The 12,860-nt window shown below is 42.1% G+C and overlaps 1 protein-coding gene across 1 annotated transcript in view; it reads right to left on the bottom strand.

The window, feature by feature from the left end:
* The window catches only part of Cph (BCL11 transcription factor chronophage), a 48,648-nt gene extending 36,070 nt beyond the window's left edge, over positions 1 to 12,578 (bottom strand). The window contains exon 1 of the mRNA XM_069111546.1: positions 10,078 to 12,578. Coding sequence (XP_068967647.1) covers positions 10,078 to 10,114 — 37 coding nt within the window. The 5' untranslated portion in view covers positions 10,115 to 12,578. The remainder of the gene's footprint in view (positions 1 to 10,077) is intronic.
* Between the last annotated feature and the right edge of the window lie 282 nt (positions 12,579 to 12,860).

The raw sequence follows: 12,860 nt of genomic DNA, 5'->3' as shown, positions 1-12,860 counted from the left end.
ATACCCACTAAATGATACTGTATGATTCAATGACTTTATACCACTAATGACGCAATGCATCTGATCGTACGATCCAGCTGTTAGAAATATTACATAAACCTACTTTGTAAATTGTCACGTGAGATCGATCCCTCGTCTGCACCAGGCCTAACACAGTTCTCATTGTTGTCTATTTAATCACACGGTGTCAGGCTTTCAGTAAAGCGGCAGTCAAGTTACGTCCAAGTCTCGAAACGAGTATCTAACTCGCGACGTTCCAACCTTCTGACGATTCGAGTCATAACCGGCGGAAAATCTAAAAACGAGACTCCACTCTGTTCCCCTGAACTTGGCGTTCCTATTTATAGAAAGGCCCAGTCAGCGTGTGTACGCGCCACGTGGTTTACATACGCGTGCGTTCTTCTGGGATATTGGACTATAACGGGTGACCGACACTGGGGAAAACAGAAAATCGCCGCGGAAATGACTGGACTTTAACGCCGCCTGATTAGGTGGTCCAAATCCTGATCAAAAACCTGGCTCTCTCTCTCTCTCTCTCTCTCTCTCTCTCTCTAATGGATGGACATCATCGTGATAGTCGGTTCCAAGCTGATGGATAGTTGATTCACTGGCGAGAAAATTCCTGAAGGAAAGCTGATCCCGAGAAACACTTTCTAAACATGAAAGTAATTATCTCGAGGACACGCGTGATTAGTCAATCAAGCCCATCACCGCTTAATCTTCTCTTCCACAAGGTCAAATATAGGAAAAAACAAAACTACTTGATCTTTAATATCTGTCGTCGTTGTACTTATGAATTGGAAGATTGCGTTTTGATCGTAAGAAGACAGATTGACCTTCGTTGCTCCCTGACAATTAAGATGACACGGTCCAGGATGGTCCACGAGGGGTGAAACGCACCTTACTAGGAAAGGCGCTTCGAAGTGACCCTTGGTCAGGTAGGCGATCTTTCCCCCTTTTGGACAAGTGAACTAGCCGACAAAGCATGTAATAATACGAGTGGATTATCGCCCTGAAAGGTGTTCGCACCTTGGAAGGAGGGACTCGGACAATGCCGGACAATGGAGCAGGAAACCGACACCGCAAACAACATAAATTTTCTTTGGGCACCTCGCCATTATGCTCCACTCGGACATCTCCGTGTTCCATGGGTCAGACTGTCTTATTCTTCCCTGGATTCTCCCTTCTCTTTTTTACTGATGTGTACTGAAGGGACAAATAACAGGGTGATTTCTTCGAGAAGTAAGCAGGTTTTGAAAAAGCCTATTTCCAAGTGCTTGTAAGTCCATTATTGGTTGAAAGTCGAGCTAGATACCTCGGTATCCGTTATTCCGGTGTATAGGATGTTTAGGTACAGCGTAATGTATTGTGATTTATTGTTGTGAGATGTACGTTTTCTTTGGAAGGGAAATGAGATGGATTTAGGAAATTATTTGTACAAATAAATACACTTGAATAATGAGAAATTCCCTAATAAATAAATGTCAAATTTTACAAGTCACTTTCGTAAGTAAAATGTTATTTCGTTATCCTACTTGACAAAAATTTATGATATTACAAAAGAATAACTTACATAACATATAAATGAAGAAATTTGTAAATTAATAAGTTGTTAGTTATATCATTAGCTAGTAAATTATCGTAACTACTTCCGTTCTTTACTACTTACTAACTGTACTTTTCACCTCTTTTAAACAACATCTGTGTTCTTCATTATTGCACGAAAACTATTTGACAACACATCAAACATCCATGTACATACAACGCCACCGACTCTCCAAATTGCCATTCTACTTCGTGTTAAAAGAAAACGAAGACACACGTTGCTCGAAACTCATCAAATAAAAATCATACATCCAATAAACTTTCCAATCTACACGACCGACCCAGTCATCTATCAATATTTCCTCAAACACTTCTTTCTCGAAACTCCACTCTGAAAAATCGATCGATAATTCAGACTCGATCAGAGCGACGAGGATGCGAGGCGATCTGTACACGGCTTCGCGGTCTTAACCCCGTTTTGAGGGATCCAGAGGCGGGGAGGCCAATAACCCAGGTCGTCGAGCTTCGCGAACGAACCCGACGACATCGTATTTCAGCCGAAATTGCCGAACGGCAGATTGGACGGACGATATACAGCCACGTTTCGGGAAAGATAGCGAGAAGCGGTATCGGCGTCGTTCTGTCCTGCTTCAGGAGGACAAGGATTTAAGGAAAGGATGGTTAATTAATTTCTTACTTCTTTTACTGGCCATTTCTTTCTCGTAGTCGATGTGATTAAAAATTACAGGAGATAAACATAGTAAGTGACATTCTTCAAGTTTAATGGAGAGACAATTTCTTCATCGGTATGTTATCCATACAATTTTGTACTATCATTTCTGCCTTCTTTGTTTGATTTTACAATTAAATATATGTACGTATATCTGTTTCCCACTTTCTTGAATATGTTGAAAAATATTAAAAGTTATATAACATTTTGCTATTGGTTTGTTACGTTCGTGGATTTATCAGATGTTTCTAAAACGCTTGTATTTTGGTATTTAACAAGTCTTCGTACCAATTATGCAAATGCATTAAAATACTTCCTTTTAGCCATTAAGCTGGCCATCAAAATATGAAAATCAACATGGATAGACTTGTCACGTCTTTTTGTCGCATTCGTCTCTTCAATTACATACTCTTCGAAGTAGTTTCACAGGATTGTCTTCAGGATGTACAAAAACCGTGAGCAGTGCTTAAACAATCGTGCTATTTGCAGTTACTGTTAAGAGTATTTAGAAGTAAGAGTAACCGCGGGACGTTAATGTTCTGAGCTGTTATCTTATCAGTTCAACGTTTTCAGAAGACATCAGATATCTACTGGAAGTTTCTGATCGCTTAAGTGGCTGTGACGTTATTTGTCCCATTCTTTCACGTTTCTTTCTGTTAAATTATGTGAAATAATTTGATCGTGACTAACTTGTACAACAAAGTTTTCCCTTGACGAACTTTAAATATGCCTCGAATAAATTATTATAGATAAAATTTAGGAAGAATATTGTTGAAGTATTTCTGCAGTCTTCGTGTCTAAAGGATAAAGAATCCGGTATTCTCAAGACATAAAGATTCAGACATTAGTAATTCAGACATTAATAATTCAGAGATAACAAAGCATACTTGCACCTTGTCCAATAAAGATACGTAACCATCCCATTCACGTTCTCGATTCCAATTCGAGGATCTTTCCTCGAGGAACCAAGTTAACAGTTAACCAGACCATAGTCCCTCTCGACGATTACCCTAGGATTAAAACTTTCCGTGTAACGACGAGAACTCATTGACAACGAGAACCTTTGCTATCTAGTAGCGGACGTCAATGCGACATCGGACAGCGTCGGGTGGCGCCATCTATTCCACCCGCGTCTCTGATCGATTCCTCCATAAATATTCCACCAATTAAAACATATGAAAAAATCCCTCAACAATTAACAAAAAGCTACTACATTACATTTATCCGTAGAAGCATCTAAAAATCTTGATTTACTGTCAACCGTCGCTATTTGTTATTCGCATTTGTTATAGCATTTATATACTAATTAATTAAGTTTAAATATATTAAGTTTCACATCGTTTGTCGATTACTTTCGTACGAAGAGAAAAATTTGACACTGTGGAAACGGAACGTGGAAGCTAAGAGAAGAACTCTTCATTGGAAAAAAGACTATGTGCAAATACTTCTTGTAGCTGGTGTATAATAAAAATTCTTGTGACAAGTTAACTTATCCTCTCCACTTAACAGATTTAAAATTCTCGTCTGAAACTTGCACGAGAAACGAACTCTCTTCTCGCAGCTGGAGCGGGATAGCGCGCGACAACTTTTCCTCACGGTCCATAAAAGATATCGCCATTAGCGAGACTCGTGTTACGGAGACTTTTTGCGTAGCTCGCGTGCTTCTGGGATCAAAAGTCGGGTTCCGCGTGGTCCCTGGCTGCACGACCGCGCGAGAGACTTCTTACCTGGCCACGTGCTGGGGCCCGGTGAGTAGATAGCGGTTCGTAGAACGACAAAGAGGGAACGTGAAGAAGAGAAACGGTAGGAGAGTCTCGATGAGGGAAAGGGTTCGCCACGCGCCCAAAGCACGAAAGGTTAATCTGAGAAATCAAATCAAAGTAGTTTTTTGTCGGGGCTTGAGGCAGTTGTTAGAAGAAGAAAGAAGGAGAAAGCAGCAGATTAGATTGGTTGATTTCTCGTGTTGGAGAAGGATAGGTGGAAGAAGCGATGTTGAAGGAAGAAGATCGAAGAAAGAGAAGGAGAAGGGCTTCCGACGGGCTGCATCAAAGACAATATTTAACGCGCTCGGCATAGAAAACGCCGCATATGCCGTGCACGTGCCGACAGGGGAGCGTAAAACTCACTTTGTTTGCTAAATAACATCCTCGAGAGTGCTTCGGACCCGATATCAAAATGAAACGACGCCCCAGCTTCGCAGGACGCCGCGTACCGAGGAGGTGTCCTGCTATGCGGGCGTAATTGCGTCAATTAGCGAGTCACGCTTTCCAACTACTGATAAAATTGCTTTCGCCGAGCGAAACGTCATTTCCTACCTGCGTCGTGATCAGCTTTTGCTCGCCGCGCCGAGTGAATTTCTTTCGTATACTCATGACAATAAGATATGAATGTATTTTATGAGCACATACCCCAATAGTCAGAAATTTAGTATCATTTTTGTATCTAACTAATTAGTCTATATTTTCATATTCTTAGTAACGTAGCGATAAAAAGTCATTGAGCATAAAAACCTGAAAACTAAAAGTGTAAAATGACGACAAGAAAGTAAGCAAATTGTAAAAGTGACCACATCCATGATCATAGTTTCAATGCTGATACAGCTTTCGAATTGTTTACAATGTCGTTGCGCCTGCCATTCGTTAAAACATTTCTCAGCTTTGAGAAAAATACGGGAAGACTCACATACTTTTTGTTCCTTTTAATTTCATACGAGAAATATTAATTTTCCTCATAGTCAGGGTTTTTTCTAAACTTTAATGTGAATGGATTCAATAGGATTGATGAATTAATGATCGAATACGAGATCGAATTAAAGGAGTTTCGAAAATTGTTGCAAGGTTAAATCATAAATTTTTTTATTAGTTGACTATTCCATTAACTTCTTTATTTATTTGCAACTTCATTGTTCGTTGATCGGTTTCCGGAGAAAATATAATATTCATATAATATAATACTAATATCACAGGTTTTAAGATGAGCGAACTAGAGAGGCATTTAATGTTGTCATCTAAGAACGCTAGATTCATTAAGCGTTATGTGTTAGAGCGTAGCTCGTTACTGTTTGTGCAGGTTTGTTAACAAGCAAGTTGCGTTGTAAGTACATACGGGATTATTGAATATATTTGTTGAGATCATAACTTAGAGATGATTAGGAGATTAGTTAGAACAATCTCAACTTCCACTCGTTTAGCTTCTATATAGGAAACTTTATTCAAAAATTTAACTTGTGAATATAATCATTTATTTGACCTGTATCAAGAAACCAGATGCAAGCAAAATAGAAACAAAAGTTTTCCTACTCAATTGTGGTATTAATTTTCCTATTAAATGCATTGACCCTATGAAATTTACTTCCAATTCTACGTGTAAAGTTATATTGTCAAAAATTAATTCTCCTTAATATCTCTGCATCGATTATTTTTAAACTTCTGCCTAATATATTCCTTATCAAAGAAGCCATTTACCCCGTCATGTACAAACTAAGAAGTTACGTTATCAGAAAATAATAAAACGAATATCTAAAACATTGACAACCTTTTCCTTTCTTTTTTTTATCGGCTACCTGCACACGTAAGGCGATACAGTCCACAGGGAAGTGATAATTTACTGGCAATGCTGGCGATTCGTTCGTTACACGATTTTCCCCTGACTGTCGCCGATATTTCGCTCGATTCGAAGTTGTTTTGTATTCAAACAACAGCTGCCTGTGCTCCTGTTCTTCGAACAGAAGCGTCACGGTCCCGTACAACGCTCGATATACGATTCCTATCTTAATTGGGAATTTGCTTATTCCGATAACGGGTCGCGCCATCGCGTTCACTTTAATCGTTGATCGTCGACCTGTGAAGAAATTTGTTCGAAGAAAGAAGAAAGAGAGAAAACGACCAGCGATTTCGAAAAACGATTTCCGTTCCCGTGATCGCAGCTGACAATTCCGCACGGTCGCTCCTGTTCGAAAATTTCCACTCGTCGCGTCGGGTACCGATAGTTGCGCAATTATTCATTTCAAGCATAAATCATACTGCATAAGCATAAATCATATTGACGCTTGAGAAAGAAACTTTTTAAGGAATCATAGTTTTAATTGACTGTGACTATAGCTGAGCCGCAAATGAGTAACTGTGAAGGTTCTTTTATTTAAAAAAAGGGAAGAGAAAAAAATCAATCCGAATTTGAAGTTAGAATGTATTTTCGTAATGTTAACAAGTATCTGAAGATGTAGTAAAGCATAAAAGAATTGTCAGTCGATGAGAGATTACTTCTTTCTTGTTAAAATATTAAGAGGCTTCTTACTTATCGAAATAAAAATAGAACCGAGACATAAAATTGGAAGAATTACAGCAGAGTTAAGACAGAAAATTCTCAGCATTTTTCTCTTCTTCGCATCAAGAAAAATACGCGTACTTTAATCTCGCTACGTTCTTCCTTAATAATATTTTCCTATTAATAAATTTCCTTCAAGGAAAATATGATAAAATCGTTCTTCGGACGTGTGATTTCTTATTTCAATCCCTTTGCTTTAATGCTTTCTTAAAACAAGGAAACATTCATGAAAACCTGTAGCGGAGTAAAAATAACCGAAAATTTATTTGTCAAGATTCGTAAAATACAAAATTATCGAAGCCGCTGTGGTAAATTGCAAAATAATTGTACAAGATGTTTACTGATCGAGGGCTGGGCGATCGCGTGATCTATTTACTTGATTACTCGTATGTAGGACAAGTTGGAAGGCGGATAATCGCGATGTAAACAGGAGTCGTAGATTCAAGCGCCGACAGGATAATCCGCATTTGCAAACAGAAATTTAAAGGTTGACCTCGCGATCGTCAAATCGAACCCTCTCGAATCATCAGTCTCTAAACTCTAACATCGTTCGATCCTAAATTTCAATAACGCAAATTCACAAAATCAAAGAAGAAATTAAAAGAAACGTCGAGTGACGCGTTGAGACGAAATAAAACGGAAATTATCGCAATGAAAAGCGATCAGAGAAATTTTGACATTTCGACCAAGCAAACTGTCACGAAAGAAAATTATTTCGAGGTCTAATCGATCGGACTCACCTCTTCAAACGCACGCGATGCCGAAATCGTGTCGGCCAATTCGCGAATTTCCTCGGAATCGACATCACGCGACGCGTGCGTGTCCATGATCGACCACACACGTTATCGTCACCTTCGGCAAACTCGTATCTCGCATAAAAGATATAGCGGATTCATTTCTCGAATAAAAACATGGTCGAGAACTGATCGAAAGCTTGTCATCCTCGTGCAGCTATTTCACAATTTCGATTCCATACATTCCAGACATGCGTACGTAGCTGACTTGCGAGCCATCCTCGCTCCACCTCTCACGCGCATATGTATACGTAGCGACCACTTTTCGACACTGACAGAAGCCCAGGTCACCGATGAAGGCACCAATCACGCCGACATTCTTCCTCCCCTCGAGAACTTAACATTTTCAACAGTATCAAACAACTAAACCACGATTCTACCTATAATACAAATGAATAAAACACACGGCGGCAGGTGTCCATGTCCAGCCATCCGTCGTCTATCGTGACGATCCTGACTGACCGATCGAATTAGATACTCGATCGATCGATACTTTATAAGGTGGAACGAACGATTTCATAAGATGGAGCCGCGGGGTTAATCAGTGGAGAAATATTCCGGTATCTTTTCGCGGCGGCGTCATCGCGCGAACTAAAGAATATCGCAGTTGTAATTAAGAAAACGGAGCCGCCGCCGCCGCCACCGCCGCCGCTGCTGCTGCTCTCTCCGTGGGGGCGAGGGGGTGCAGAGAGCCGGTTCGAGGCGACGCGGGGTAGGGTGCGTTACCAACGGGGGTGCCGGCAGTGACGGGGGTGGAAAAGTCTGTGAAAAACGCGCGCATGACAATGCCGCCCCTCCTTATCCATCCCACCCCCTCGACTTGTTCTTTCTCCACCTCCGCCTTGGCCGACTCCTTCTTCTCCTCTCTTTCTCTACGGCTCTTCTTTTTCCACCCTTGAAACTTACGAGGGTGGGGGTGTCGGGGACTAATTAAAAATTCAACCGGCGACGAGTTCTCCGAAGACGTTGGCCTGCTACCCCGCTTTTCCCGCCACCACCCCCGCCCGGTCTTCTCTCCATTCATTCATTCCTTCCCTTCCCTTTCTCCTTCTTTCGTCACGTTTCTTCGTAACGTCTCTCTCTTTCTCTCTCTTTCTCTCTCGCATCTTTCTAGACGTCCACGCCGCGCTTCTTTTATTTTTCTTAACCGTGGCCACGCGACCGCCACCGATTCTTCTTCCTTTTTCATCCCCCCGTTGCTTCTTTTTTCTCTCCTCTTCTCGCAGCTGCTTTTAGTTTGCCCTTGCAAACGAGAGGCGACAGGTTGCCCTTCCACCAGAGAGAGACGAGGAAGCAAATTGGATGAGATTCGAATAATTTCATGATTTTGAGTTTAGGAAATGTTTGTAAAGATCGCGTCCCTAGCAGAAAGATGAAATTGGAATTATTTGGTGAATTCAAGATTGGAGAAGTGTGGATCGATTCAAGTGTTTGGGTTAAGGTTATCGCTAAGAATTAGGACAGCGGATTCGAGTTACACGATCGAGAACGATTTATGACCTCTCGGTCGGCAGGATTTCGAACACGTTTGGTTACATTGAGTCCTACAAACCGAGGATTTGTCGGCAAGCGGTTGTGACGGTGACAAGATCGCTTTTAAATTTCTTTTTCAATTTACTGTAAGGTGGAGTGAACAGCCGAGCGATCATTCAATAGTTCTATGAATCAGTTCAGAAATTGTTCGACTGTTTCGTCAATATTATCATTTAAAATTGATAATGAGCTTAATAGGAATCTTAAGATAGATTTCATAATACTTAGCTTTGAATGTAATTCTATAATAAGAGAAAAGACAGAATATAAAAGGAAACTTAAACGCTACGGTTTATTCTAAATTACTTTACGCTTAATGATTTGCAAAATTGTATAAGACCGAACAATGTTAGAGAACATAAACTTTCGTACACTGTATTACCCTTTTCTACTTGCCAAATATAAAACACGAAGGATAAAGTAAAATACGTCAAATACAAAATAACTAAAGTTTTGATTTACTTTTACCGAATAGATACATTTTGCATATTTCGGCAAATTAAAGAAACGACAATTTCTTGTAATTCACAAAGACAGGTTATATTCACAAATTTTCAGAAGCGGACCAGCTATACACGTATCGAACGCTAAACAGATGACAAATAGAGCATCTCCGGTTTATAAGATTACGAGATCGACACCGAAAATTGCCAGAAACATTCTGCAATTAGAAATTAGAACGAATCTCACAAATAAAACTATTTAAAACTCTTAATTAGAGGAATCACGAATCATTGGAAAACCAATCATTCTTCTATTATTACAAATTAAAGGAAATTTTACAAACGCGACAAATCGCAAATTATCGGAAACCCTAAATATTCTCCTGCGATCAAAGATTAAAACGAATCTCACGAATCAAACCATATTGAACTCTCCGTTAACAAAACTACAAATCTTTCTTAAACGAAACTTCCAAATAAAGCTGGAAACGAAGCATCAAGGAGCGAAGAAGGTTCGTGGCAACGAGGAAAACTTCACTCCAGGCTTTCAAGTTCAGGCGCGCGTCTTCGTCGCGCCGCGCAAAATCCAAAAATAATAACACGCTCGAAACGGAAACAATTACGGTTTCTGATCAAGCGACGGACGCTGATGAGTCTCGGCTTCCTAAATACAAATTGAATTTTGTCATTTTATTTCAAATCTACTCACCTTGCGCGATCCTGACCGCGGGCATTTTGATCCTCATGGTGACGTTCGTCGATTTTCGTGGCGCGTCGCACGATTTATGCCTCCGATCAACGGGTTTCCTTCGAACGTCCAGGACGGAAGGTAGTTCCGCGATCGAAATGCTCGTCCTTCGATCGTCTTGGCCGATATTCTGCGCGATTCCAACGAATCTTCGACACACTTCTTATTTTCAAATTTGCTTGGTATTTTTTTTTTTTTAACGGTGAGTTGTTGAAGAAAAGGGGGAGGTGAGGACTACGCTGGAATGAAGACGGTTCCTTCGAGGAGAATCAAAGTAAATTCGTCAACACCTTCTGTCCTCCTCCCCCTCACCTCCGCCCCGCGGTGTTGCTTCGTTGAAACGAGTCCATCCGACGTTTCACCTGTTTCCACCTTGAACAACTTTTCACTTCCTTCCTCTGTTCCTCGAGTCTTTCGATCCTCGTCGATCGACCCTCGCGATAAACCCCCCTTTTGAATCACTCTTTCTTTTTTTTCTCTTTTCCTCTCCGTTGAATTTATTCTCGATTATCTCGAATATATTCTCGTTGGAGATTTTCTGTTCTATTTACCGTCCGATCGTCTGGTGCACCTGGCCGCGACGACGACGGAACTGACAGTCGGCCGGGACGCACTTCTTCGTCAACTAATGTTCGTCCTCATCGTGTTCCTCGGCTGGCGTTCAGCGCGGCGCGTTCGCGAGAAACGACACACGTCGCGGCGCACATATATGCGATCACACAGACGTGGAACGAACAGAGCACGAACCAAGGTGTTTAATCGCGATCGACACTTCGGGGAAAACAGAAGCAAAAACTTGGAGACTTTCTGTCGCGCACAGGTGCTTCGCCGGCACCGTCGCGATTCACTGTGGATTCCAGTCAGCCGAATTTTTCCCAGAAAACCGGCACCGTCGCAGGAATTTCACCTCGTGGAAGTTATATCTCTGGTAAACAGAGTCACCGCAACAGTGTCGCGGCCAGCTGTGGCCCGTCGCGCGTTGTCCAATAGTCACACGCTATCACTAATTATACCAACAATACCATCCTTCTTCTGTTGTCATTCACCTCTCTTTTCCTCTTCACCTTTCCTCTCACCGAAATATTATAAGAGTATCAGAACAATCAGAAGCAAAACCGATATGAAACAAACAAAACAAGTGCGCCTTAAGATCAACGTAACTGTCGCTCCTTCGACTGACGTAACACGCTTCACACACATTGGTCCTCCTCCTTCTCGGTCTCTTCTTTCTTATTCTTACAATGGGCTCTAAAAAGCGCGCCAGACGACACACGCGTATTTCAACTGAATTTTCATCGGCTTCGGTAACATCTTCCTGTAACTATCACGAAGATCGTAATACAAAACACTCTGCTGTTGCTGGTCTCACGTCCTTCCGGTTTGAAACATGTACAAGACGAACAACAACGTGCTATTCCTTTCTGGACGGTTTGTCAAACGCGTGTCCTTCTGGTCGGCGAACTTTTGGACGTTCTCGGCGAGGTTCTTGCCGACGAGGTTGTCTCGGCGTGTGGGCTGACGCGCGGATGTCGAATGCCTGATGCCGGCGTGGACCAGAGCGACGATGGTCCAGCATGGGTCGTATCTCTGAGTGGACTGTGCCGGACGGTGCGCCTAGTCGTGCCGTGCGGGACCTGATGTCTCGGGCACTGTGCTCACTTCGGACGCGCTCGGTTCGCCTCGGCGCCGAGACCGGACACCCCACGCGCTCTCGGGGTAGTTTTCACCCCCGTGGTGGGGGTAACACGGCTCCCCCTCTTTGTCGTTCCTCACTGGCCGTGCACGAGGCTCTCGCTCGCCCGATCACTCTCTCTGTCTGGCGACCGGCATCTGTTCTCTCTCCACTCTGTACACTCTCTCTCGTGTGCTCTCCCTTCTCTCGCAAGCGTGCAAGTTACACGCGCGCGGACTAGACTGGTGTGTATACTCGTGCGCGTACCATAGCCTCGTCTCTGTCCGCTACGCGTCGCTCCTTCTCCAAGCTGCCGTTCCCCGTGTCCGCCTCGAAATCGTTCGTCTCTGTCCCGATCGAGACGACTGACTCGCGCGCGACCCGACTCGACAGTCTCGCGACGGGACGCGGGATCGCGCGGATACGCATCGTTTCGCAGGGTTGACTTTCTTTCTTTGTTTTTTTGCCCATTGGAACGTTGATTCTTAAAATACATTATTGACGGAAGATGTGTATCGATGTTTTAAATTTTTTAAACGTTGACGACAGAACACGTGGATCGACGTTCTCCAGTTTATTTGATTTGACATACGTATTTGCCAGAAATGTACGGGAACCGGGTTAACATTTATGTTGCGATATACCGTCAATAATATGTTGCCAGCGAAGATTCCTTTGCTTTCATTGGCCCTTTCTATCGGAAGTTTGGTTTGAGGTGAAAATTGCAAAAGCAAGTTGGAGGGTTTGCAGCAATAAGGACGTGCTTTTAATATGAAGATCATGGACAATAAACGTGATTAGCTCGTTTTTTTAGATTTTCATTGTTTTAGTACCGTTTAATTGTAATCGACCTCGAGTTGGTTTTTAGTTATTAACACGATTTACTGTCAAATGCAGCTGCTTCGTTATTGCAACCTGCCTTTTCAATCGATTTCAGACGTTCTTCACTAGCCGCTAAACTATGGTTACCGTGGATGTGTGAACTCAATCGTACTGTCATTTTGAGGGTTTGAGAACATTTGAACATGCAATGTAACAACCCTCGTAAAAATCTACATGAATATAAAAATAA

This window comes from Bombus flavifrons, chromosome 4 (genome assembly GCF_040668555.2).
Source record: "Bombus flavifrons isolate JBK064 chromosome 4, iyBomFlav1_principal, whole genome shotgun sequence".
Classification (NCBI taxonomy): Eukaryota; Metazoa; Arthropoda; class Insecta; order Hymenoptera; family Apidae; genus Bombus; species Bombus flavifrons.
The sequence above is the reverse complement of the archived record's forward strand: the minus strand, read 5'-3'. Positions and strand labels throughout refer to the sequence as shown.